Source organism: Candoia aspera, chromosome 1 (genome assembly GCF_035149785.1).
Source record: "Candoia aspera isolate rCanAsp1 chromosome 1, rCanAsp1.hap2, whole genome shotgun sequence".
Taxonomy (NCBI): domain Eukaryota; kingdom Metazoa; phylum Chordata; class Lepidosauria; order Squamata; family Boidae; genus Candoia; species Candoia aspera.
The window spans coordinates 62,779,139-62,804,368 of record NC_086153.1 but is presented as its reverse complement, the minus strand read 5'-3'; the positions used below and the strand labels follow the sequence as shown (position 1 = coordinate 62,804,368).

Below are 25,230 nucleotides of genomic sequence, written 5' to 3'. Positions count from 1 at the left end.
TTGCTGGTGAGCACAGGTAACTATTTTAAAAAGTGAGGGCAGTCATGGAAAAATGAGTTTGCTTTTTACCAGTTTGATAAAATGCAGTCAGATATCTTCACATGGAATTTTATACTAAGGACATGTGTAGGTTCCAGGGAATTTGAGGGAAGGAGATAAAAGACTTGTGCAGGGGAGGGGAGGGAGGCAAAGAGTGGAGCTACTGAGCCCTCAACAAATCCCAGGAAATATGCGGTAGTGACACTCACACAACCACATTCCACAGAAGAGGATACAGTATGGGCAACCTGGTTTGGGGGCAAGGAAGAAGTCCATTTCCCAGTATAAAAATATTGGGATGCAAAGGAAATTTATCTTCACTGCCCCAAAAGCATAACTTTGAGGAAAGAGAGGCATCATCTGCTCAGCAAATCAGAAACAAATAGTTGAACTCAAGCAACCATAGGCCAGTAACCGAGAAGTGGAAGAGCTGTTTCTCTTTTTCCTTCTCCCCTGGCAGTCACCTCTTCTCCCATTTACTGGTGAAGACAGGGCTGCAAAATTGTTTCACAGAGAGAGCTGCAAGACCCAGGAAGGACCTGAGCAGGGCCTGCACCTTCTCCCTTTTTCTTGGCTGTAGAATCAAACCCAAAAGTTGTTTACCAAGGAAATTAGAGGGTGAGAGTGCCACAGGAGTGATAAGAGATGGTTAAAGGGTGTGGTGGGTTTGTGCTTGGTGGATTGGTTGATGCTCCTTCAGGAAGAGTCCACCCTCAGCTTTGGGAGACTCACTGGGCCACGTTGTGAGCCCAATCGCCCTCACAGGGAGGTTGTTCGGTTGAAATAATAATAATAAAAAACACAGAAACCCCTTTGTGGTCTTGGAGGAGAAGCAGGATAAAAATAGTAGGCTGCTCTCTACTGTCAGAAATGAGGCATGTGCAAGTACTTGTCCTTGGGTGAGTCAGCCTGCCCCGTGCCCTGATTGAGAGGCTCAGAGGAGGACTGAGTGAGGCCCTGTTGATATTATCCCTGTTGGACTCCCGGGGTGGGGCTAAAGAGTGGCAGAAACAGATCCTTTCAGTGGGAGTTCCTTTGCTACGCAGCCTGTCCTATGGCACAGGGACTTTGCTAGTTGCTGGAGGGACATGCTGATGTAGCTGCTTATCGTGCACTGCGGTACACATTTTTTCATCTCAGTATTTCCTGAGATTACTGAAGTTATAGCACAACCTATAGATTGGAATCATTTGATGGTGTTAAATAATTGCAGAGTCATTTGTGATGCAAATATTGACTTGGTTGCTATGGCAGGAATAATATTTCACTGGGAAAGATTTCTCTGTTCAAAACCGGCTTAGCAAAGTCCAGGACATGCTTTGTTAGAATGTCTGATTTGTAAGGTCAGAATCATGAGAGGATCTATTAAGAGGCTTTGGAAGAAACCTGGTTTCTTCACATATGTCAATAATTGTATAGATACCATTTCTCTGCTTGTTTCTTATATATAAAACTGATGAATAAAGAAAAAGTTCAAGTTGTTCAATTTATAAGCTAGTGCAAATAAGGATAGTTGCTGGTTTTTATCACTCCATATTACTGTATTTCTTATGCTTCACACGCTGTTCAAGTAGCATCCATAGAACTCTATTGATTACATTGTTAAATGTTATGTAACATTAATAATTATTTTTTTAAAAAGCACTGCATTCATTGTTCGTGTTGTTGTTCAGTACCTTCCAACTCTTCATGATCCAACAGACATCAGTTTGCCAGAATTGTCTGTCATTAACTGCTCTGAGTTCTTGTAAGCTTATGCTTGTGTCATCAATGATAGCATCTAACTACATCAGTCTCTTTTGAATGCCTTCAATTTATCTCAGCATCAGGGACTTCTCCAGTGACTCCTTCCTTTGCATTAGGTGTCCAAAATACCTTTAACTTCATAATTAGTGCTTCTAGTAAGGAGTCTAATTTTACTTCATCCAAAACTGAATTGTTTGTTCTTCTGGTGGTCCAAGGTATTCTAAATAATTTTCTCCAGCACCACAATTCAAAGGTATCTATTTTTCTTTCTTCAACCTTTCACATGGGCCACCTTTCACAGCCATATGTTTCAGCTAGGAATACCATGGCCTTGACAGCACGTGCAATGTCAGTATGATGTTTCTGCACTTTAATATTTTGTCCAGATTTGCTATAGTCTTTCTCCCAAGTAGCTGGTGTCTATTTCACCACTATAATCACTGTCTCTATGAATTGGTGAGCCTAGGAATATGAAGTTTATGACTACTTCAACTTCTTCTGCAGCTGTCTACACTGGACTGGTATTGCCTATCAATGTAATTGTGGTATCATCAGCACATGATGATATTTGTTGTTGATGTTTTTTCCAATTGCTATTTCTTCTAGTCCAGCATTTTTCATTACATATTCTGCATATAGATTAAATAAATAAGATGACATAAACAACCTTGGTCACTCCTTTCCCAATTTAGAACCATTTAGTTACAGGCAGATGAGATGGCCTGGTACACCTGGCCCAAGGTCACCCAGCTGGCTTTGTGCCTAAGGTAGGACTAGAACTCATGGTCTCCCGGTTTCTAGCCTGACGCCTTCACCACTACACCAAACTGGCTCTCTGAGCTTAATTTTATGGGGCGTATACCTTTCTTGTTCCTTGTACTGACCTCTTCTAAATATTCCCTAACGCTCAGGCCAGAGTGGCTGGTTCACAACCTAAGATGGGCAGTCTGTGACTCTGTTTTGAGTTGAATGGTCCTAATGTGAGTATGGTACAAAATAGGAGAGAACTGTCATCGCTGTAGACGCTTTTTGGAGAGGTTGAAGCAGAATAGACTATGCTTCTGTGGTGCTGCCTGTTTCTTTCAGAGGAATTGACACAGCTAGCAGGTGAGGGATGGGGCAAGAATGTGCTAAGTATCCCAAATGGCCAACATTTTAAAGCAAGCTTCTCCAGTCTGGCCACACTGACAGGATTCTCTGGGAACTGTGATCTCAGCACATCCAGAAATTGAGTTTCTTCCCCTAACCCATTCACTTGAACTCAAAACATAGTTTGTTTCTTTGAGCCTGTACTTGCTCCATGTAAATTATATCCCATCATTCAGTTCTTTGTATCCATGTTGAAAAAGAGGCCACCAAATCCACTGCCTTTAGTAGTGGCTCTGCTTTGCTTTATCTCACATCCAGATCAGAGGCAGTGTCTATGCCAGTGCTTCTCAACCATGGCAACTTGAAGATGTATGGACTTCAACTCCCAGAATTCCCCAGCCAGCCATGCTGACTAAGGAATTCTGGGAGTTAAAGTCCATCTTCAAGTTGCCAAGGTTGAGAAACACTGGTCTATGCATTTTAACTCCATGCTTATCTGACACTATCTTTTCATTGTACATTCCTTCTGTTCTAAAAGGAAGTAACCATTCTTCTGAAGGGTTACTCATAGTTTATCCAGGGTTACCCATTACTGCTAGCCTTTGTCTTGCTATTTTTCCCCCAAAAGATCCTTGCATGCTGACTCCTGCTTGCCTTCAGATCTCAACCTTGCTGTTTTGCTTTTTGTCTGTCTAGAGCTACAGCAGCCCCTCTCCCTATCTCTGTATCCCATCTTTGAATTTAATGCACAACATGGCTCTCTTCCCAGATCCTTTGTGCCTCTTATTAAGTAAGCTGAGTCCCAGCCAGATGGTGATTCCCTGTATGTGCCCTGCCTGTCAATCAATATCCTGCATGGCCCTTTGTTTACCATTCTCCTGCCAGCCTGCATCCATGTGAGCCAGCCTCATTCAAGCCAGTAGGAATTAATTAGAGAAGGCAAGGGGGGGACTCCAGCGATGTGACACTGCAGGTTTTATAATGAAGCATATTCAGTTGCCAGTTTCTACCACTGGGATGATGTTTTGTGTTTTTCAAGTTATAAAGCAACATGAAAGAATCAGACTTCAGCTGGGCGGCTTTTAACATTAGACTCAATTTGCTACAACCAAGTCACCCCTGGGTTTGAGGAAATGGGTTTCACAGATTTAATTTAGATGAGGATTAGCCACACTGACTAAATTGAAACATCCTACTGGAGGCACATTTCCTATTTCCTTTTCTTTCTTAGTTGGATTGGCCTTAGTAAGTTTCCTGTGCCAATCCATATTCTCTGCAGAAGGATAGGCTGTGGCCATACACTTATGATCATAACAGAACGAATGTTATGCTCGTCCATGTAACTTGCTAGCATTGAAAGCTCCTGTATGGCATGGCGAAATTTCAGTGAGTCCTTGAGGTACCTGAAACCTCCAGGATTAGAAGGACCTATTTCAGTGTAGTACAGGTAAAGGAGATAAAACCCCACCACCACTATCAAAACATAGGCAGATATTCTTTATGTGGTCTCACATGTTTCCCAAACAATGAGTCATGTTCCAAAAGGCTAGTGACAAACACTGTCTTAAACACTACAGATTATTAAAATAGTGTGAGGTTATATTTGCATGGTATCTCATCAAAAAAGAATATCCTGATTCCTGTATGGATCTGATTCCAAAATTTTTTTGCTTTTTCACAGGTCCACCACAAATGATGAAATGTTCCCACTCCCTGAGAGCATTTCCAACATATATTTGAAACATTTTTATAAATTTTCAATAATTTATCGGGTGTTAAGTCTTGTTTTTAGTCTTGGGCATTTAAGCAAGCTAATTTTTTTCAGGCAATGATTCCTGGAGAGTAGTTGTCAAAAGGAAGGGAAGTGAATTGTTAGCCTAGTAGACAGAACTTACTGGTGAGAATCAAGGATGTACCTATCAGGGAGCATAAAGGTCTGTCTCTCAGGGACAAACAATATCTTTGGTCACAATGATTGGAGTGGCATATAAGATCAGTAAATAAATAAGTAAATACTAAAAATATTCATGTTTTAACTCTTTGCCACTTGATTGTGGACTAATACAATGATGAAAATAAATGTTGGTTGTGAGAAACAATAGTTAAAATGGAAGGTCCCTGCTCAGAAGCACTGTGCTGTTGAGTATCAAATGCTGGCACAGCAGAATGCAACCTCCTCCCTCAGCTTACAGGCTTCTGAGGACAGCTGACCAGTGCTGAGAAAACTCAAATTTTGGACTAGAGGGATCCTTAATTGCTTCTAGCCAGGCTCGTACATACATATTATAAAGAATTGGAATTGCTTACAAAGAAAATTACTTAAATTTAGATATATTCCACAAGAATGCCTGGGAGTGTGGCCTTAATATATCTGCAACCAGCACATGATTATTTTCCAGGAACAAAAATTGGAGAAAGTTTGCTAGGCATCCCCATCTCTTTCATAATATGCCTCTACTTGTTTTCATAGAGGGACCATTCAAAATTTATTACCAATTTCTTTTTTTTTAAATAAACTTTATCATTTTCAAGAAATAAAATACACAAACATGAACCAAACAAATGATAAAAAAAGAAAGCAAAAATGGACAAAGAGTTATAAATATAACTCAGTTAACAAAATAAAGAAAAAACAACATCACTCTTCAATACACCATTATCAAAGAAAAAATATACCAAAAAAAGACATAAACACAACTTACATTAATAAAAGAAAAGGTGTGACTTCTGCCTAACCGAGTTATAGAAATATCTAAATTTATAATACCTTAATCTCTTGCTACTAAATCCACATATAAATCTCCATTATTTCTATACAATATAGTTCTTATTGTGAAAAACCCATAGTTATTACTTCATCTTTTTCAGTCTCTAACCAATAGTCCACAAATGGTTGCCATGATTCCTTGAAACTAACAGTATTTTTATCTTTTAGCAAATCTGTTAGTTTAGCCATTTGGGCTACATCCAATAATTTAATTGTCCAGTCGTCTATTGATGGGGTTCATGGATCTTTCCAACATAGAGCATACAACCTTCTGGTGGCCGTAATCATATATGAAAGCAGATTCCCATGACTTTTCTCCAGCTCTTCATCATGCCTAATAAGAACAGTTCTGCTTTTTTCATTATCCTGATTTTTAATATATTCTGAATTCCTGTAGGGATCTGATTCCAATTTTTTTTCACTTTTTCACAGGTCCACCACAAATGATAAAATGTTCCCACTCCCTGAGAGCATTTCCAACATATATTTGAAACATTTTTATAAATTTTCGATAATTTATCGGGTGTTAAGTACCAACGGAACATCATTTAATAGAAGCTTTCTTTTAAATTATAACTTAACGTAAATTTTAATCCTTTTGACCACATTTTTTCCCATTGGTTCAACATGATGTTATACCCAAAGTTTCTGGCCCACTTTACCATGCACTCTTCATCTTCCTGGTTCATTTGTAGTAACAACTTACACATCTTGGTTATAATTTAAGCCGCCCAGAGTTACTTGCTGAGATGGATGGCTATAGAAATCAAATAAGTAAATAATGAATATGTTGATCGTTCCAGCATAATTGTTTCTCCAAAAATGATACTTCATTTACAAATCTGAAACTCTTTTTGTCTGATTTAAAACGTTCAGACAGTTGCCTATAACTAAACCAGTGACATACATAACCCTCTGTTTCCAACGTTTCTTTCAATTTCAGTGTCGTGTTCCTTTCCTCAAAAATGAATAAGTCTTTATACCATAACCATTTTTCTTCTCCCACACTTTCTTGCCTTGTAAATGCCTCTTGAGGAGATAACCACATAGGGATATTAGGTACCAATCTAGGTTTATATTTTTCCCAGACTCTTAATAATATAATGATTTTTAAACTCCTTATTTACCCTCACTTTGTTGTACCATAAATATGCATGCCAACCGAATTTTAGCTCATGACCCTCCAGTTGTAACATTTTTTTTTATTTTCTCACATTATCCAATCTTTAATCCACATAAAACAGCATGCCTCCATTTATTACCAATTTCTCTTGAACCTGTGTAGTGTAGAGGCTCTTAACCCAATGTGGAAATGGGAGGAGAAAACCAGGAAACTAGTCCTTCCATATCCTGCTTTTTTCCAAGTCCAAATGATCTGCCAGGTAAGCTGGCATTTTCCCTTTTGCTTCTAATCAGTTTTGTTTCTTTCTTCTGCAGGAAAGACAATGAAGCAATAGAGATGCTTCCCTTTGTGATCATCACCCTGGGCTCTGCAGGGACTACTTGCAGGTCCTCCAGCTGCAACAACAGCAGCACCAAGGATTACTGCTACAGTGCCCGCATCCGCAGTACTGTACTGCAGGGCTTGCCCTTCGGAGGGGTGCCCACTGTCCTCGCCCTCGATTTCATGTGCTTTCTTGTAAGTGCTGTTGTCCCATAGCTTGGTGCAAAGGTGCTCATCCCACACAGAGGCAGTTCAAAGCACACAGTCTCTGTGACACCTCATACATAGGCAGCATGTTGGTTTTAACTAGAGCTTTTTACCTAGGACTTTCTAAATGCCACACACTCATTTTGTTACTCCACTGCAATTTGGCAGCCATGGTGCAAGGCTGCTTTGCTTGGGTAAACAGACAAACATCCTTTATGGGACAAAGGAGGGTCAGCAACTCATGTGGAATGTGAGAGCATATTGTCAGGATTGCTAGAAGCTCTCAAGGGTCTAAAATGTCAATGTAAATAATTTATCAATATATATTCCACCCATACCAATAGTTCTGCCTCATTCCCAATGGCAATTTATTCCACCATGTAGGACCCATCATGGAAAACACAGACTTTGTTGATGTTAAATGTTTTTGTAGTGGGTCCTGCAGAAGGAGCTTAGAGTGTGGGATGGACTGTGCAGGAGGTGGTGGCCTGCAGGTAATTTGGGCCTAAGCCATATAAGGCTTTATACCCCAAACTTGAATTGGCAGCCTTTGTAGCTATGTCAAAACAGGGATGATGAGAATGATGACTGAACTTGAAATCTTTATCAGAATGCAAGGACATGTGTACTTAGTGGTACCTCTAGGATGTGCCACCCAGCACCCATGCCACTGCATTCTGATAAAGATTCCTGGTTTGATGTTTGATTCTCCTGATTTTGCCAGCCTAGACAATCCTAACTTGCAGTGGTCCAACTTTCCAAAAGTATCTGATAGAGGTCCTTTCCAGTTCTGCCACCTGAAGTTCACTGGTGGCAGCAGAAGTAACTGATGGAGCCGTAGGTAGCTGGAGGGGCAGGGGAGTTCTGGGGCAGGAGTAAGCAACCCTTTGCACCTAACCCACCTCAGGTCTTCCTTTGTTCTAAAGCACTCTGTCAAAAACTCTTTTGCCAGAACCTGGGCTGTCTCATATACATTGAAAGCAGATGAAACTTAAGTTTCTATGCACTGTGGTTACTACCAAAGGAATAGGGAACCAATGGCCATTTAGATGTGGCTGAACTATAGCCTCCAGCTTCCCACATTATTAGTCACTCTGATTGAAGCTGCCCTGAATTGTTGTTCAGCAAAATCTGGAAGGCCGTAGGTTCCCCAGTCCTGCCCTACATCCATGGGAGAAGGTTCAATTACTGAAAACTCTGGAGTGGAATAAGTGGCCACATCAGAAAGCAGAAAAATTCTGCTTCCTGAGTACAAGAGATAGTTGCAGATGCTGGACATTTATAAGTCTTATTCTGCAAACACAAGGTCTGAAATCTTTGTACTGAAAATTAAGTTAGCTGAAAAATCTGCTTGCTGCCAATGGCTGAAGCATCGTCCACCCAGTCAGAGTCAAGCTGCTGGCAGAAAATTGGTCTACATCCTTTATTAGAGTCTGTGGTTAGCAGGCCAAATGAACATTCATGTTTGCATAAGCCTCTTTTGTGATATGACTTGGCGAATTTGGCTTTTCCACTGATGAGGTTCTATGTTTTGATATGGAGGAATTTATTTCTTCTTTGCAGAGTATTTTTGGGTACGGAATTGGGATAGCGTTACAGGCTGGGCAGGGAACATTGCCAAACAGGCAACATTTTGCCTTATTTTGCCTTATTTGCTTTTCTACAGGCACTGCTGTTTGTTTTTTCCATTTTGCGTAAAGTGGCCTGGGATTATGGACGCCTGGCACTGGTAACTGATGCTGACAGGCAAGTAAAACTTTCCTTTTTAACTAGGGAGTAAAGAAATATCTTCTTGGGTGAAATAACAGCTGGACTGAAGTTAGGAGGCATTCCTGAAGCAGAACTTCTTGCTAGCCAACAGCTCCGGACTTGGTTGTTCAGAGAGCTATGTAGGTACCCCAGGGACTTGTGCGTGCCTAGCAAACAGCTTGATCCTTCTGTTTTAAAGAGTTGTGCACCATATCACAAACTTGGGAAAATGCCTCTTAATTTAAAAATGAAAGAAAAAGAAAAAGTGTGCCCTGGAGGTTAGCATCTCCTAAGGCACCCCTTCTGATGTATCGTATGGCTTGCTCAATTCTTTGGATCCCACCTGGTATCTCAAGTCATAGTTGTTGTAAACATAAGGCTATGGCATAGTAGAAAGTCCAGCCTGATCCCTCTTCAGAAGGACCAAACTGGAGAGGCACAGCCTGTACTTTCTCCAGAGTCTTGAATGGCCACCATGCCCCTCTAGCAGAAACTGCTGGATAGTAATTTTTAATGGGAAATGTTAAACATAAAGGGAGTCATTATATTCGCTGTATTTAATTTTAATAAGAAATGCAAATTTCTTTGAGTTAAATGTGATCTGTATCAACTACATAGACATGTCCACTTAGGGTTCTTGGGGGCAGTACAGATGTGTTTGCCATTGCCATAATCCAGGATTCTTTTTAGATTTCCCAGTCTTTATTTATATTTCTGCCACCTTGATCCAAATGAACTCTGGCCTGTAGTCCTGGGATTGCCCTTCCTAAAGCAGATTCTCAAGAAGAGCATTCTGCTTTGTCATATTTGTTCCAGGCCCCTTGTTGTTTTGGACTGTATTGCATTGTATTGTATTGCATTTTTTATTATACTCTATGCTGTTTTTCCACCAATAGCATTAAGGGTGATAAAAGTACTGAATGCTTTGCTGCATCATCATCATGGGGTGGAGGAGGTGTTATTAAAAACAGTTCTTAAAATTCATTTAACAAGAGAGACTTACAAGTCTTAGTAATTCAAAAGTTTCAGTGATCAGCAATCAAGGTGCAAAGCAGGAATAGTCTTATGTTTGGGCTTAACTACTAAGAAAGTCCTTCTCCATATTTTTTCTATCATATGCATCTCCAATGTCAGTGGGGTTTGTCATTCAGAGTCCTGGCAATTCAGAGTCTCAGAGGGGGAGAGCAAACTTGCTTACATTTATATGCACAATATAGAAAAAAATGTTAACAGATATGCAAAGCTAGGATAACAACTTTCTTAGCCTGCAAAATAGTTTGCCGCAGAAGGCAGATCTTTGCTTTTATGGGCATTCATTTTCCAGTGAATTCTGGGGCAACATGTGGTGCTTTTATTGATACAAACATCACAACTTTCAGTCTGCCAAAACAAAAGCTGGCAATAATGCCTAGTTACAAGCAGTGGGGTATCTTGAGTCAGAAGGTTGTAACACAAAGGTTTGGATCAAACAATGCATCATTAATTATAACTTCACTGAACTGAAGGGGAGAGAAATAACTGTTATTGTCATTGGCCCTTATGTATATTGGTACAAGTCTGCAATGGGAAGCAGAGATGCTTAGTGAAATTAAATCATATGACATGGAGGAAGACTATCTGGCTTAACCACTGCTGATACAGGAGATGGCTGTGATATCATCCTAATAGATAGCTATTTGTCTGCTTCTTATCCTTACATGAGGGAGAATCTATCATTTTCCCAGGCATTTTAAGATGATTGTATTGAAATCCTTTGAAGTTAATTGAAATCAGTCTCAGCTGATTACAGTTTGGTTGGTTGGTATTTGTTAGCTGGTGTGTTTTTGTGCCTCTCGTCATGTAACCACTACCCTGAAATTGCCTTTGGAGATAGCATGAAATATATGCATGTATGAATGTATGTTGTTTAGAGTGATATGATGGAATAGAGCATTTTAAAGTAGGTTTTTTTTAAAGAAGTCCCAGCCCCAGCAAATGAATGTGAAGAAACAGTTATGTGTATATAAACTTTATTTTCTCCTGAGATGACAGTATTTCTAAAGGGGAGACTCAAGAATACCAGCTAGTCTGTATCTGCATTTATAGTTTTCATCTGCAGCTGTTAACTGCATCTTGGGGTTATGCACGGTGTTTCTGCAGAATCCTATGTCTTATTTCTCTGGCCTGATATGTTTGTGAAACCACATTTGTTTAACATTTGAAATTTGGGGAAGCAAATGAAAGTCAAATGTGATGGGAGGGCAGGACTGGTTTTAGAGAGAGCAGGGAAATGTTCAGAAAGTCAGTCACAGTCTAGAAACATCTCTCTCTATGTTGCACAGTGAGTGAACTATAAAGCAAAGATTATTTCTTTTTTTCTGGTCAGACTTGGTGAATGTTTCTTTTCTAGGACCGTGAAATGTCAGCCAGTGGGCGAGGAGGATCCAGACTCTTTACTAAGACGGTAACCTGTTGGTAACTCTCTCTCTCTCTTTTAATTTTAATTATTTTTCTTCTGTTCTCAGGAAGCGGCGCTGGCAACAGGAGCAAGAGGAAAGGGAATAGTACGTTGTGGGTTTTTCAGTGTGTTTAATTCTCTTTTCTGCCACTGCTTTTACCATTTTCTCCTTTTGCTTTGGGACTAATCTTTTTGGAAACAAGGGTTTGATTTCTTTTATTCTGGCATTCACATTGAGCACTGCACACTTAGTTGCCCATGCCCTTGGTACTTCATGAGCCTTTCCTGACCTGGAGCACTCCAGATGTTACACATCATAGACTGTGCTAACTGTGCATTATGATGGATGTTGTAGTCCCCCATATCCTGAAAGCACCAGATTGGGGTGCTCTGTATAAACGTTAATGGTATAAACAAGAACTTGGGGAGGATGGGTAACAGAAAGGATTGCCATGGAAAGATATGTTATCATTGTACCCAAATTTAAACACTATTACTAATTTAGAAATTTATAGAGTAGACAGACAGATATAGGAAGCATTTTAGTTTATCTTGGCAGGATAGACTGTGATAGGCAAGGTCTTATTACTTGTTCATTGTTTTCTCAAAATTTGGTGTCAGAATAATCCACAGAATACTAATGACCTAGTGTGGATTATTTATGTATTAACTGTAAAAATTCTCTGTCCATCCATCATTTATAAGAGGGTTCAGAGAAAAAAGTATCTAATTTCACAGAATACATGCTTATATTATGCAGCTCATGAAGCAGAGACAGTGACTACCTTGGATTACTTTAAATGGGCATTAGATAAATTCAAGGAAGATAAAGCTATTGATGGCTATTTGCCATGATGCCTGTATATTATCTCCAGTAAGAGTTTTGGGAAAGCATGAATTATTTCTCTATGGTTGGCCACTGGAACAGAATATAGGACTATCTGGGCCTTTGTTCTCATCCAGCGTTGTTCTGATTTGTTTTACAATGTTCCTTGTGGCCTTTGCATACATTTTAAATGTAAGCTCAGTATTAAAAAGCACCATCAAGTAGTACAGCTTTCCTTTTTGCCATGATTCCACTGAAGTCTGCATTATTTTGCTGTTGGTGAATTGGGATAGGGAACGCACACACAAAAATCATTCATCGAGTATTGTGTTTGTGGGTGAATGGATGAATAGAAGACAGGTGACCATATGATGAGCAAAATTACTCCTTTAGAGGGGAATGGGGTGGGGGAGGGGAGTTCCCAAATTTCTTCAAATGATCTTGTATGCTCATTTCTGTATCTGTCAGAGGATGTCTCTCACCACCCTAGTTGCCAGTTTCTCACTTGCCATGGAGAGAGAGAGCAGCCCAGTAGAAGCAGCTTCCCCCCACTCGCTGCTGCTCCCTTGCTCCCAAGTTCTTGTCACGGAGAGGATGGGAATCAAGAGCAAGTAGGGCAGCACAAGAGGGCTGGGGAGAGGGGACTTTTGCCCCAGGCCCAAATACTTGTATTTGTTGGTGATAAATTCGAGATCCAGTGAGTTCAAAGACTTTCTTTAGTATAACTTCATATTTTTTCAGAAGTGGAAAGACAGAACCTACATACATAACTCAACCAAATAAAGGTCTGATGACACCACAGCCATCAACCCAGAAAATAAGTTTCCCTACACTGTGCTTCTTGCCTGTGGCTGGTCCTGCCTGTATGATGAAACTTCCTGGAAATATAATACAAAGAAGCATTCAACAGTTTTTGTTTTTTGTTTTTACTTTTGTCTGTAAATCTGATGGAAGTGTAACAGAGGAAGTAGAGAAATCTTCAAATGGGAAGCAGTCCTGAGCAGTTTATAACACTGCAGAATTACAGAGTTTAAGTTTATTTATCTCCTTTGGTCAGTTTCTAGTGTCGGCTTCTTGCTTAAGGCCAAGAAGTGTTGTTTATGTCTTAATCTTCAGTAGGAATAAGGAGAGGGCAGCTGAAAAGGGCCCATCCATGCTTAGAGAGGTCTGGGAGGTTGACAGACCTCCTGGGGATCCACACACACCTGCCTCTTCTTACATCACCCACCACCACTTACACTACTGAAATCTGCCTGGTAACATACTATCCTCTGGCTCTCCCTTGTGGCCAGATGCTTTCCATGTCCATTTTTTAATGCACGGCAGTATATTACAAGGGAAAAAAGATCTCCTTCAGGTCAAACTCAACTCCTTGACATCTTCATGGACACATCCATGTTTTTTTCTTGACAATGATACAGAAGTGATTTGCCATTGCTTTCTTCTGAAATTTTTTTTAACTTGTTGATCTACAGTTGACAGTATCAAGTATTAGCCAGGTCCTACGCCAGCTTAGCTTTTCGAGATCAACCAAGGTCACATTTTGTGACTGCAAATGGGCATATAGTCAATTCAGAATTGTACTGACAAACATTCTCTGGTTAGAGAAGGAGGAAATAGGAACATATTCATCCTGATCAGTATTTAATTAAATATTTGGTTTTCCAGTTTGAGTCAACCTAGAGCAGGTGTTAGCAGCTGTTTGCAATTGCCCAGTCTCTACTGCCTTTCCAGATTCTTGGTAGGTCATGTAATAAAAGCTCCAGCCTTCCTCTGTGAACATCCATGGGCTTTTAGAGAAGATACTAAGTCAAACCTTGTGTGGCTTGATCAGTGTGTTGTATCTTTAAGACCCTCATTACAAAGCTCTTAAGCATCAACCTAGCAGAAGCTTCCTGCACTGAAAGTCACAAGGAAATGACAGTATTTCCTCCTTAAGTCTCAAAGTGTGAGAAGGGCTGAACTGCTTGGACTGGTTCCAAACATGTCTTGACTGCCTTATGGATAGGCAGGACTGTTATGGATTAGGAAATCCATGAACATAAAAATACACATGCGTGGAACCTGCTGGCCTTTGTATGTCTTGAACTACAGTTTCCAGTAGCCCCTGTCAACATGGCCAATGGACAGGGATTCTGGTAACTGACACCTCCATGTCCCCGGTCCTAACAGCCAGGAACCACGCTGAGACAAGGAATAGGTCTCTAGTGTTTATTACTGCTACATTAGATAGAAAATCCTAACAAACTGAAGAAGCGTGGGAAAAACTCAGACAAATACACCCCGAAAGTTAAGGCGGGTCTGATCTGTGTCTCTGAATGGCTGCTCAACTCCTCAGTACTACGCATGCGTTTTCCCCCCTGGATAGGGGCCCCCTCCTGCTCACCATCAGTACTCATGACACCCCCAATAAATAGCACTATATCCATGTTCTTCTGTCACAGAATGCTAAGCTTTTGGAGAAGTCATTTCAGGTACCCTGAAATCAGTTGGGTTCCTTCTATAATTTGTTCATAAGAAATGTTGGTACTTGGTGCATAAACATTAGTATTTGAGCTTTAAAAAGAAGCAGAAAGAAATCCTATTTCTGATTCTTGTAACTTTTAGAAAATTTAGTGCAGATAGAGGAAGGGGCTAATCAGTTTGATTAATTAATAAAATGGTAGAAATCACTTTTTAGTAACATATTGAACACTACATACATTAAAAACTAACATTATACAGTAATTCAGAGATTTAATTATTAAAGTATCCAAGAGATGCACCACAGACTAGATTTTCAGTTCCAGTTTTCTGATTGTATGCAGTTTATGCAATCTGTTGTATAATTGTATAAATCCTTGGCAGTGATATTCAGGCTCCCCAAATCCAAAAGGTTTCCCATTCCAGTTTCTGTTCTCTTCGTTCATCACATTGCACTAACACTTTCATTTTCTTAATTCTTGTTATTAATTTGACATTCTTTTCTGTTATATTAAGTTCCTTAGATTAAATGTGTCTTTTGTGTTTGTGGGATGTGGGTTTTCTTTATTTCTTGGTGGCTATGTCTGTGTCTGTGTCTATGTTTGTATTGTCTGCTAATAATTTCATAGGAAGCCTCCTGGCTGCTGGTTCACAAGAAGGAACACGCAAACCCGCACAGCTGAACAATTCTTAATTCATACCCCTCTCGTTCATTCATCTTTTGAGGCAGGCATAACCTTTTTTCTTCTCTTCTGTTATCTCGTTGTTCCCATGTATGAGTTTAGCTGCGGAGGAGGTGATGGACATCTGGATCTCTTCTATCTAGTGCATGTTATAGATAGATGGTACCTGCATTCTTATGGCATCGCTGATCAGGCCTAGTGGTAGCACAGCAAATTGGAGAATAGAAGCCCCTCTCTTTGTCCTAGGCTGCAGACTGGAAGACCATTTTCAGTGTTTCATCCTTATTTATTGCAATCACCTTTTTAAACTATAAAAGTGCTCTATAAGTTGTACCTCCTCTGACTTTTGCTTCAAATATGAAAAGCAGATGATTAGGCCATAAGGCACTACTTCATCAGCTGCCATTTCCCTGCAAAGTAGCCATTATCCTGCAATTGATGAGGTGTTATTTATTGTTTTTGTTGCAAGCATGGAGATTGGACAGCTGCTGCACCATTAATTTCTGTGGGGATTTGTTAGTTCATGAACAGGGGCATTTGTACATTGCAATAGTGCCAAAGTAATGAATGTAAATGTGGTGCATGGTACAGCTCTTTAGCATCCAGAAGACATTTCAGTGAAGAAATACATGTCCCTCTGCTTGGATGTGCTCAGCAACACATGGACAATGCCTGCTGGAATCTTAATGGGTGACTTCATGAGATTCCAGTAGTTGAGAATGAGGCTCTCTTTAACCCACTCCGTGATGTGTCAAAATAGAATAAACCATGTGAATTTAGAGATTTTACCACAGCTGTAGAATTCTTACCATATGTAAGTAAGGGTGTACTTTATGCTCTTAGCATGCACAGTGATGCTTATGAAGCAGCCTTCAGTCAAGGGTTAGAAATATCCATGTCTAAACCATGGCTCTACCTGCTTTAATATTGCCTAGTAGCGTTAACTCTATCATAGATGTATATGCATTGGATCTGAGGGAAAGGAAAGAGAGGGGTAATCTCTGCTAATGGCGTTTCTCTTTTGCTTTCTGCCCTCTCTGGAAGTTTTCTCTTCATCTTGCCTGGGGCAAACTGCCTTGCATTAACTGTCCTGACCTTTGGGTTCTCCTCTTTTATGCTTCTGTGTGCTTCAGTTAATGGGCTTTTCTGTTGTCATTTCAGTGTTGCATCTGCTCTACACTCTGATAGCCATGATCGCTATGAACGCCTCACTTCTGTCTCCAGCTCTGTGGACTTCGACCAAAGAGACAATGTGAGTGGCAGCCAATAAAAGTTTGGTTCTTCCAACTGTGGTGCAGCCAGTCCCTTTCAGGATAGCAAAAAATGTGATGCAACCTCTTTCCCAGGTTTAAAAGGAACAGCTGTGATTCAGAAAGTGGAAGCACCTAACCTTTTTAGTGAAAATCTTTCCATCCATCCCTTCTATCTCAATATGAGGAATACAGATCAGCACACAAACTTGAAAGGAACAAATCAATAAAATATAGCAAACTAAACAATTTGGAAAACATAGGTAATAACAAGGGGTCATATAAACTAGGGATGTGCAACAACCATGTCAAGTTTAAATAGGGTTTTTCCAGTCTTATCAGAAATGTTCCAGTTAGGCTGGAAGCATTCCCAGCTTCAAAACACTCCTAGAATACAATAGTTGAAACAGTGTAGAAGCACTTCTGATAAGGTCGGGACAGTTACTTCAAGCTTGAAATGTTTTGAACTCGGAACATTTTGCATACCACTAGTGTAAACAAAAGCCTCCCACCTTTCCTGCAGAAAACAGCATCTAAGAAACTAAAGGACAATTATAAATCTACAAAGATAGCCAGTATCTTCAAGAAATTGGAGAGAATCTTTGTATCCCATTCACTACCAGGCAATTTCTACCATGTCTTCTATTGAAGCATTCTTTCATCCTGCTTGTTCCACCCCAGTTTCAGTCACAATAACTTAAATGGACCATCCCTGATCCAAGGTCGCATACCTCTGTGCTGAATGCAGTGGTACTTTCAGGGCAGGGCTTCAGAACAGATATCAAGGGTCCCAGCTGGGCAGAAAGGAGCCACAATACAGTGCAGCAAACATATTGCCTGTATATTGAGTTCAGCCTGGTACTGGTTGTGGTTAGAGTAGAGCTGTTATAATCACTGCATCTACATCTGGATCCAACCCATTACAATCTAAAGGATGATTCCCATAGGATTGTAAAGGCAAGACTTTAAAACTATCTGATTCCGCTATTGAGAGAACAGAGGTGACACAGAAGAGGCAAATGCAGTTGACCTCTTGCCTGCTTGTTAGCTCATGGAGATGGTTTGCTTGTTGAAAGGGGGCTAGACTCATATCTTTCATCTGAGACACTGCTTAATGGCAGAAGAAAGTTCTGAGCCCCACATTTGCTGCTACAGCAACAACATCTCATTTTACTAAGGCAAGCTGGTGAAGCTTGCTCAAACCCGTAATTTGAATACAAACCAGAGATGATGCCCAAACCTAAATATCAAGGTGGCCAAGTGATGTCTAGTTCAGTCAGACCTACCCTCTCAAGTACAGAGTTTTTCAGGGCAGCTAAGCAGACTTGCTTTTCATCGCCATATTGAAGAGGAAGAGTTGCCGCCTTCAGTTGTTTTTTTAAATTGTATTTTAGCTAATCTCAGGTGAATCCAGAGTTTGTTGATCGATCCCTCTTTTTTCCCCAGCACCTCCATTTTGTTCTTCATCTGTCAATGCTTGTCACTTGAGTTCACTGATATTAATTATATGTACCATTACACAGAAATCAGTAGCAGCAAAAATGCATCTATGCAGAAAAAACTTCCTGTTATTTATCCTTCAGAAAACCATCCTGACCTCTGAAACAGTCTAAAGCATTTTTTTTCACCTCTGGACAAGTAACCCCATATTACTTGGGGCCAAAACCTTTGGGCCAGTATTGTTTGTTTGTTTTTGGAGTTTAGGAAGGATTTTAATACTCATTATCATTGTCTGGTAATTTCTATTGGAAACAGACTGATATGCTTTTGTACAGTTTGAACCTGGAATATAGAAGTTCAAAAAAGTGATTTTTTTTTACAACGTCTTGGATGATGACAATAGTACAAGAGAACTAGCTTGTTTTATAACTTAGAATTATTTTAATGGTTATCTGATTATTCTTTCCAGATGAAGTGTTCTGTGTCTTGGAACTGTTCTAGTCTATTCTTATATCTTCTCTCCCCCACTCTAAATTGGGGGGTGGGGAAGCTAGTAGATCTGGAGTTAGGCACTTTGGTTTCTCATGATTGACTAAAACAAGCTAGTAGACATTCTGCAAATGGAAAAAAGAGAGAACTCTGAATAACTTGGTCTTGTTTTGCCTCTCCATAGGGCTTTTGTTCCTGGTTGACAGCAATCTTCAGGATAAAGTAAGTTGTCCCATTTCCATGTAGATGTTTCTCTATTCTAGTGAGTCACTGGTCTGAGATGGTCAGCTATATAAACTGAATAAATAAATAAATGCCACCAATATTGTATTGCTGTTGCCCTTACAATTTTTTATGCTGTCAATAAGATAATAGAAGGTATAGCCCTACACTTATGGAAGAGGAGTTAATATAGGGATTCTTCATATATGATTATTTAAGATGAAAGTATATTTAGGGACAGTCCTCAGTCTCTTCTGACAAAGGGAAAGGTATAAAGAGTCTACTGACATAAAGTGACAAACAAAAGACTGAAGACTTCTGTCTTGGTTCTCCTGTGCTTTGGGAATAAATTCTGGGAAGGCCTAATCAGGAAGATCACTTCTCCTATAACTCCCTGTCCTAAAAGACTGGAAGTTCAGACATACAGATCTGAAAATTGGAAAGGGCTGGAGAAACTGGTAAGTAAAGCAGTAACTGATCTAACTGGAATGCAGAGTAGTGGATCCATAGGATGAGCCCAGAGGAGCTTTCAGAAAAGAGTTTTTCCTTGAAAATAAATTTTTAAAAACTTTTAAGATTATACCAATCCTCAGATCACAGTATACCCAAATGAAGGCTGACCAACTTTATCAAGTCTTTAATTTCATATTTGCTAATAAATTTCAGAATACCAAAGGGTAATGAGTTGTGTTGAATTGATCTTACATACAGTTTTAATGAGGAAGATTCCAAATGGAATCCTTTTCATTTTGTAGTTGTCCTACTTCATTCACCAAATCTTGCACAGGGTCCAAAATTGTACAACTTCTTTCACTTGTACATCCAAGGTTTGGAGGGAGGGGAAGGAGAAAGTGACAATGTTGAGACCCTCCACCTGGGGAAGGGGAAGTGCACATTACTCGACACAACTTTCTTAGTGGCTAAGAATTCTGTGAACTGTTGCCCAAACACATTTGGAAGGCATCAAGTTGGACAAAACTGACTTAAATAAACTGCACTATACAGTAATATTGCCTTAGCAAAGACCTTATGTTCAGAAGCATAAATACATTTCTTAGAAGTTACGCTGCAGTCAAGTGCACTCTAGGTTCAGTGGCTTAAGGATGTCTGGCAATGCATAGTTTCTGTCCTAACAGTGAGAATCACAATGAGACGAGGAGTAGTTCTCTAGTGTTTATTGCTGCTACATAACAGAATCCTAACAAACTGAATAAGCGTGGGAAAAACCCAGACATATAAACCCCAAAAGCTAAGGCAGGCCTGAACTGTGTCTCTTTGAATGGCTGCTTAATTCCTCAGTACTACGCATGCGTTTTCCACCCTGGATGGGAGCCCCTTCCTGCTCGCCATCATTACTCATGACAGTTTCTTTTTAGAGAACAAAGGGGTGAGCTGATACTTCGTTTTAATACACAGAAAGTAATAGAAACCTATTAGCCAATTTCCCTTCTGTTGAAGGATTCTTCAGTTTCATTTGAGCCAGAGATCAGTTCTAAAACCAGTTCTAAATTTCTGAGCTCTGAAATGTGCATGATATAATAGCATGTCTTCTTTTCACTAACTTGAAGCAGTTAGCTTGCACTTCTGAGAACTAGAAATAATGCATGGGAACCTATTCCTGCATAATTCTTTATTTTAACTCTTCTGTATGGTCCATTACATTTTTACTGTATACTACTTTTCAATTTTTAAAGAATTGAAAGATGGCAAATCAATGTTTCAGTGAAAGAAAAGGAAGATAAGTGGGTATGATATTTTCCACCCTGGTCTGATCTACTCTACCTTTTCCATTTTCATAGCAGTTGCCATCCTCTGACATTTGCCAGTGCCCCTAGAGACAGTCAGTCTGAAGAGCCATCTATACTGCTTCCTGTCTACCGAGAGTAGAGAGCCAGTTGCTTGCCAGATGTTTAATTATCTACTTCAGAAAGGACAAAACTCAAAAAGGATATGCCTACTACTCTTAGCAAAGGCTTTACTTTATTGCTCTGACATTTTGGTTGGACATCTTGACTAGTCCCAGGAGTCCTCAAGCTATTCTGTATCTTACCCATTTCTCTTCTTTTCCAGGGATGATGAAATCAGGGATAAGTGTGGGGCAGACGCAGTCCATTACCTCTCCTTCCAGCGGCACATCATTGGACTGCTAGTTGCTATAGGTGTCCTGTCTGTTGGAATTGTCTTGCCAGTGAATTTCTCAGGGGATCTTCTTGGTAAGCGGAGGGTATTTTCGTGTGAACTCTGCTGGGGAAAGACCTCACTCAGCTCTGGAACCTATGTGTTCTGTTGCGGGCTCTGTGGGCCAAAAGAGCAGAAGTGATTCAGACATACAAATGGATGTATTTCCCTCAGAAAGCAATCTGAAATCTCATCTAGGCTTTATGTAGCCTGAGCGACGCCATCCATGTATCGGCAAGCTTGGGGGAACGCCAAGATTTGCAGCTGTAGAAACAATATTTAGGGTAACAGCCAAGGAGAGCTAAGCATGCTGAGTGGGCAGAGAATGACAACTGACCTGGAAAAGGGGCTGGCTAAACAAGAACACTCTTCATTGAATAGTGTTATGCTACATGTACATACTGTCTTTCAAGCTGAGATAAGAAGGGAAATATGGTAGTTTACAAGACATGGATGGCCTCTTCCACGTGTTTGCTCTACCCCAGCTGTAGAGCAGGAAAGATCCTCAAGATTCAGCTCAGAAAGATGAAAACAAAACATAACCGTTGACTTACATGGATTTTAAAGATCTCACATTAGGGGACTGTTATACAATATGGAAATGTCCCTTTCTGCTCTGTGGCATTGCAACCAAGCAGTACAACACTCTGGCTTTCTGGAATTACACTGCTGAGTTTGGAGAGGATCTTTTGTCTTTGCTTCCTTACTTTACAAGGGATGCTTAGATTGGATTGCGTGGATCAAGAGGCATGCTCTGGCAGTATGCATCCCCAACCCCTCCTATACACATACAGCTTACTTAAATAAGCACATCTTAATGCTTTGTTTCCTTTTATAACTGAAAAAAAAATCCTCATGAAGGGCAATCTGGATTGGAGGAAGTATATTACTCTAATACTAGTAAATACATTTAGCACTGAAGCAGTTTATGGCACCCTGGACTTGAAATGAGTGTGAGAGAAATTCCAGATTGGGAAACTAATTTATTGTAAACCACTCAGAGTCCCCCTGTGGGGGGAGATGGGCAGTAGTATAAACTTGAGAAATAAATAAAGAAATACTGCAGCTGGCACAGGCCTACCACTTTCCCTTGGCTGAGGAATCTACAGAATTTTAAAGTCTTCTGATTTCTTAAAGTAGATATCTTGATGTTTTACATTACAATGCATTATTTATTACAAATCATTTGGAGCCTCTAGGATAAAAGCAAACTAAATTAAAACATTTAAGTCAATAAATCATGTCAACTATGAGTTTCCTCTCTTGACTTCATCCAATTCATTCCTCTCTCTCCTCCTTCCCTTCTTCTCTCTTTTTTTCTGTCCAGAAAATAACCCCTACAGTTTTGGTAGAACAACTATTGCTAACTTGAATTCGGGGTAAGTATGATCATTGGGATGTTTCAAGAGATTCTATTTTTTGCAGGGGGTGGGGACAAGAAAATATTATTCATATCCTTTTAGGAAAAACTTCTCTGGGAATCATATGGGCTGGCCCTTATCCAAATGAGCTGTCTTCTAGCAGTGGTTGAACTCGGTTCTCTTCTTTCATCTTACGGCAGGAATAACCTCTTATGGCTGCACACATCTTTTGCCTTCTTGTACTTGCTGCTGACTGTGTATAGCATGCGTCGCCACACCTCAAAGATGCGCTATAAGGAGGATGACTTGGTAAGTCTGAGCAAGCTCTGGACCAGGTTGTCAGCCAACCACCACTCCATCCTAAAGTAAAAGGAGTTGGGAACAGGTCAAGTCAATGTTAGCTTTCCTGGCCCCTTGACATTTCTCCTCCTCAAAGGCTGGGTGGCCTCAAAGAGGTGGAGACAAAGTCCCAGAAATACTTGAAATGACTTCTCCTTACAAGCAGCTTCTTAAAGGTTCTTCTAGCTAAAAGAGTTTTAATGGATGGCTTGTCAAGAGCCATTATCATTTGACCAATACGTTTCCCCCAACAGGAAAAGATGTGGGACTCACAGTTCCTTGAAAAACACTAGATAGGCATGTTCATTAAGTCACCAGGAAGTGAGCTTGATTGGAAAGAGACGTTACTTTACTTATTTGTTGCCTCATATCTGTTCCAGGTGAAGCGGACTCTCTTCATAAATGGCATCTCGAAATATGCTGAACCCGAAAAGATCAAAAAACATTTTGAGTGAGTCACTCGTTCTCCATTCTGTCAGGGAGAAAAATCTCTATTATTTTTTTCTGTACACAACTGTAGCCAATTCAATAAGCAGGAATGAGAAACCTGTGGCTCTCAAGTTTTTGGATTCTAGCTCCCAGGCTCCCTGACCAGGAAACAGGATGGGCCCACTGTAGCTTAATAACATTTAGAAGGTGGCAGATGCCCCACTAATACAACAAAGGGCTGGTTTAGATAGAAGTGATTTCTATTCTGCATAATAGAAATGAAGGGTAGGTCAGTCTTCTGTTCCATTTCCTCTTTTTCCTTCTCCTCCACATCTAAAAGGAAACATTTCAAAAGCAAAAGGTGCCATTCCTTTTCAGGATCAAAAGCATAACTATAGGCTCCAGTCAGAATCCTTGAAGTTTTGCTCATCCTCCAGGAATCTAATAAGCCTGTCTGGGTATCTTTCTTGTTTGCAGGGAGGCTTATGCAAATTGCACGGTGCTGGAGGCACGGCCATGCTATGATGTGGCCCGGCTGATGTTCCTTGATGCAGAAAGGTACAGAACTTGGAGCTTTCTCAACAACTGTGGGCAATTACTGGTGGCCAAGGCCGCAGCGAGTAGGGTGATTATGAAAATCGAGCATAGCTGTACTGTATCACATATGTGAACAGGAAGTTTTCTGGGGTTTTATGAGAAGCATTAGGATTTATTTTGTTGTTTTAATTATGTTAACTGTGTTTTATAGCATTCAGTACCATCTTAATGATTCTTACCTCAAAGCGATGGAAAATTATGCCACACATGTTGGGTCATATCACAGTATTATGATCAGATGAGGTTCTGGAAACGGCACAAAAAGCAGAGGGTGGGTGGGAAATCACACGTGATCCTGAATCTCAGGTTGCCTTACCACTGCCGGGAGGGCAGTCTAATGGCAATGGAGAGGAGTTCTGGGAGCTGCAGCCTTAAAATATCTGGAGGGTGCCATGTAGAGGAAGTCTGGTTATTCTTGTCCAAGGTGGTATCTGCAGTAAAAAGCCTCATCCATTTGTAGTATTCTTAATAGTGAATCCTTTACTTAAGGTAGAGGTTAAGGGTGTTGGTTCTGGTGGACAGCGTTAGGATATAAAGAGCAAAATACAGACGGGTAAGTATTGGACAACAAGTAGGGCAAAGTTAGAAATGGGTCAGCACTGACATATGTTCAGTCAAGAATCCCAAAACATGGCTGTAATGGGCTGTGAGAATAACCCTGAGGAATAGGAGGAAGAGCTGCAGCCAAGGCAGTAGTCAGATAAGAGAAATCTGAGTCCAGAGCAGGAATGTAATTTGAGAAAACATCTCAGACTTGACCCTCTCTAGTTCTCTTTAGGGTAAAGGTAGGGAGCAGGAGGCACATTCAGAGTTGCAAGATTCTAATACTGTAACCCTGTAATAAAATTAGTTTTGTATTCATGATTTTGGTGTTCAAGTCTGGTCTACCTCAAATGGCTGACAATGGCATATCAAGGACTCTTAATCAAAACCAAGTGATCTTGGAAACATTCTATGAGTGATGGACCCAAATTCAGGAACCGTTGAGATGTTGGGTGCACAAAATGGGAGGAAGAATGGACTTGATATATTCTCTGGAACAATGTCATGCTTACCTAGCTTCCTTGATTTGCACAGTGAAGCCTGTCAGCTACCTCTGGAAAGCAGAGTAACATTATTAGTCTATAAAGAGTTAATTGCTTTCCCAGTCATCACAGAGATCCAGTAACAAAGTAGGCTGTATCCTTTTATGGATTAGTAGGGCAACTATATAAAAGATAAAGTTATATATAATCAGTACCCAAATAAAATAAAATTCAGTGGTAAACCAAATCACTGACCACACCTTAAAACCAGCATAGTAAAATAAAAAAGATTAAACCTGATCTTAAAATGAGCAATTGCCCTACCCCTACTAGATACAGGTATTCATGGTTTTGAGTCGCCATAACGCTCCACCCTAATCTAGTCCAAATGTTTTCTCAACTGGGAGGCCTCTGTGGCATAGACCACTCCTTCCTTCGTTAAATGTCAAT

At 40.2% G+C, this 25,230-nt stretch overlaps 1 protein-coding gene across 1 annotated transcript in view; it reads left to right on the top strand.

Moving 5' to 3' along the window:
• The window catches only part of TMEM63B (transmembrane protein 63B), a 79,600-nt gene that overhangs the window by 36,158 nt on the left and 18,212 nt on the right, over positions 1–25,230 (top strand). The window contains exons 2-11 of the mRNA XM_063305090.1: positions 7,079–7,280; positions 8,959–9,042; positions 11,550–11,584; positions 16,612–16,702; positions 18,814–18,851; positions 20,922–21,064; positions 22,357–22,408; positions 22,591–22,699; positions 23,110–23,180; positions 23,636–23,716. Coding sequence (XP_063161160.1) covers positions 7,101–7,280; positions 8,959–9,042; positions 11,550–11,584; positions 16,612–16,702; positions 18,814–18,851; positions 20,922–21,064; positions 22,357–22,408; positions 22,591–22,699; positions 23,110–23,180; positions 23,636–23,716 — 884 coding nt within the window. The 5' untranslated portion in view covers positions 7,079–7,100. The remainder of the gene's footprint in view (positions 1–7,078; positions 7,281–8,958; positions 9,043–11,549; positions 11,585–16,611; positions 16,703–18,813; positions 18,852–20,921; positions 21,065–22,356; positions 22,409–22,590; positions 22,700–23,109; positions 23,181–23,635; positions 23,717–25,230) is intronic.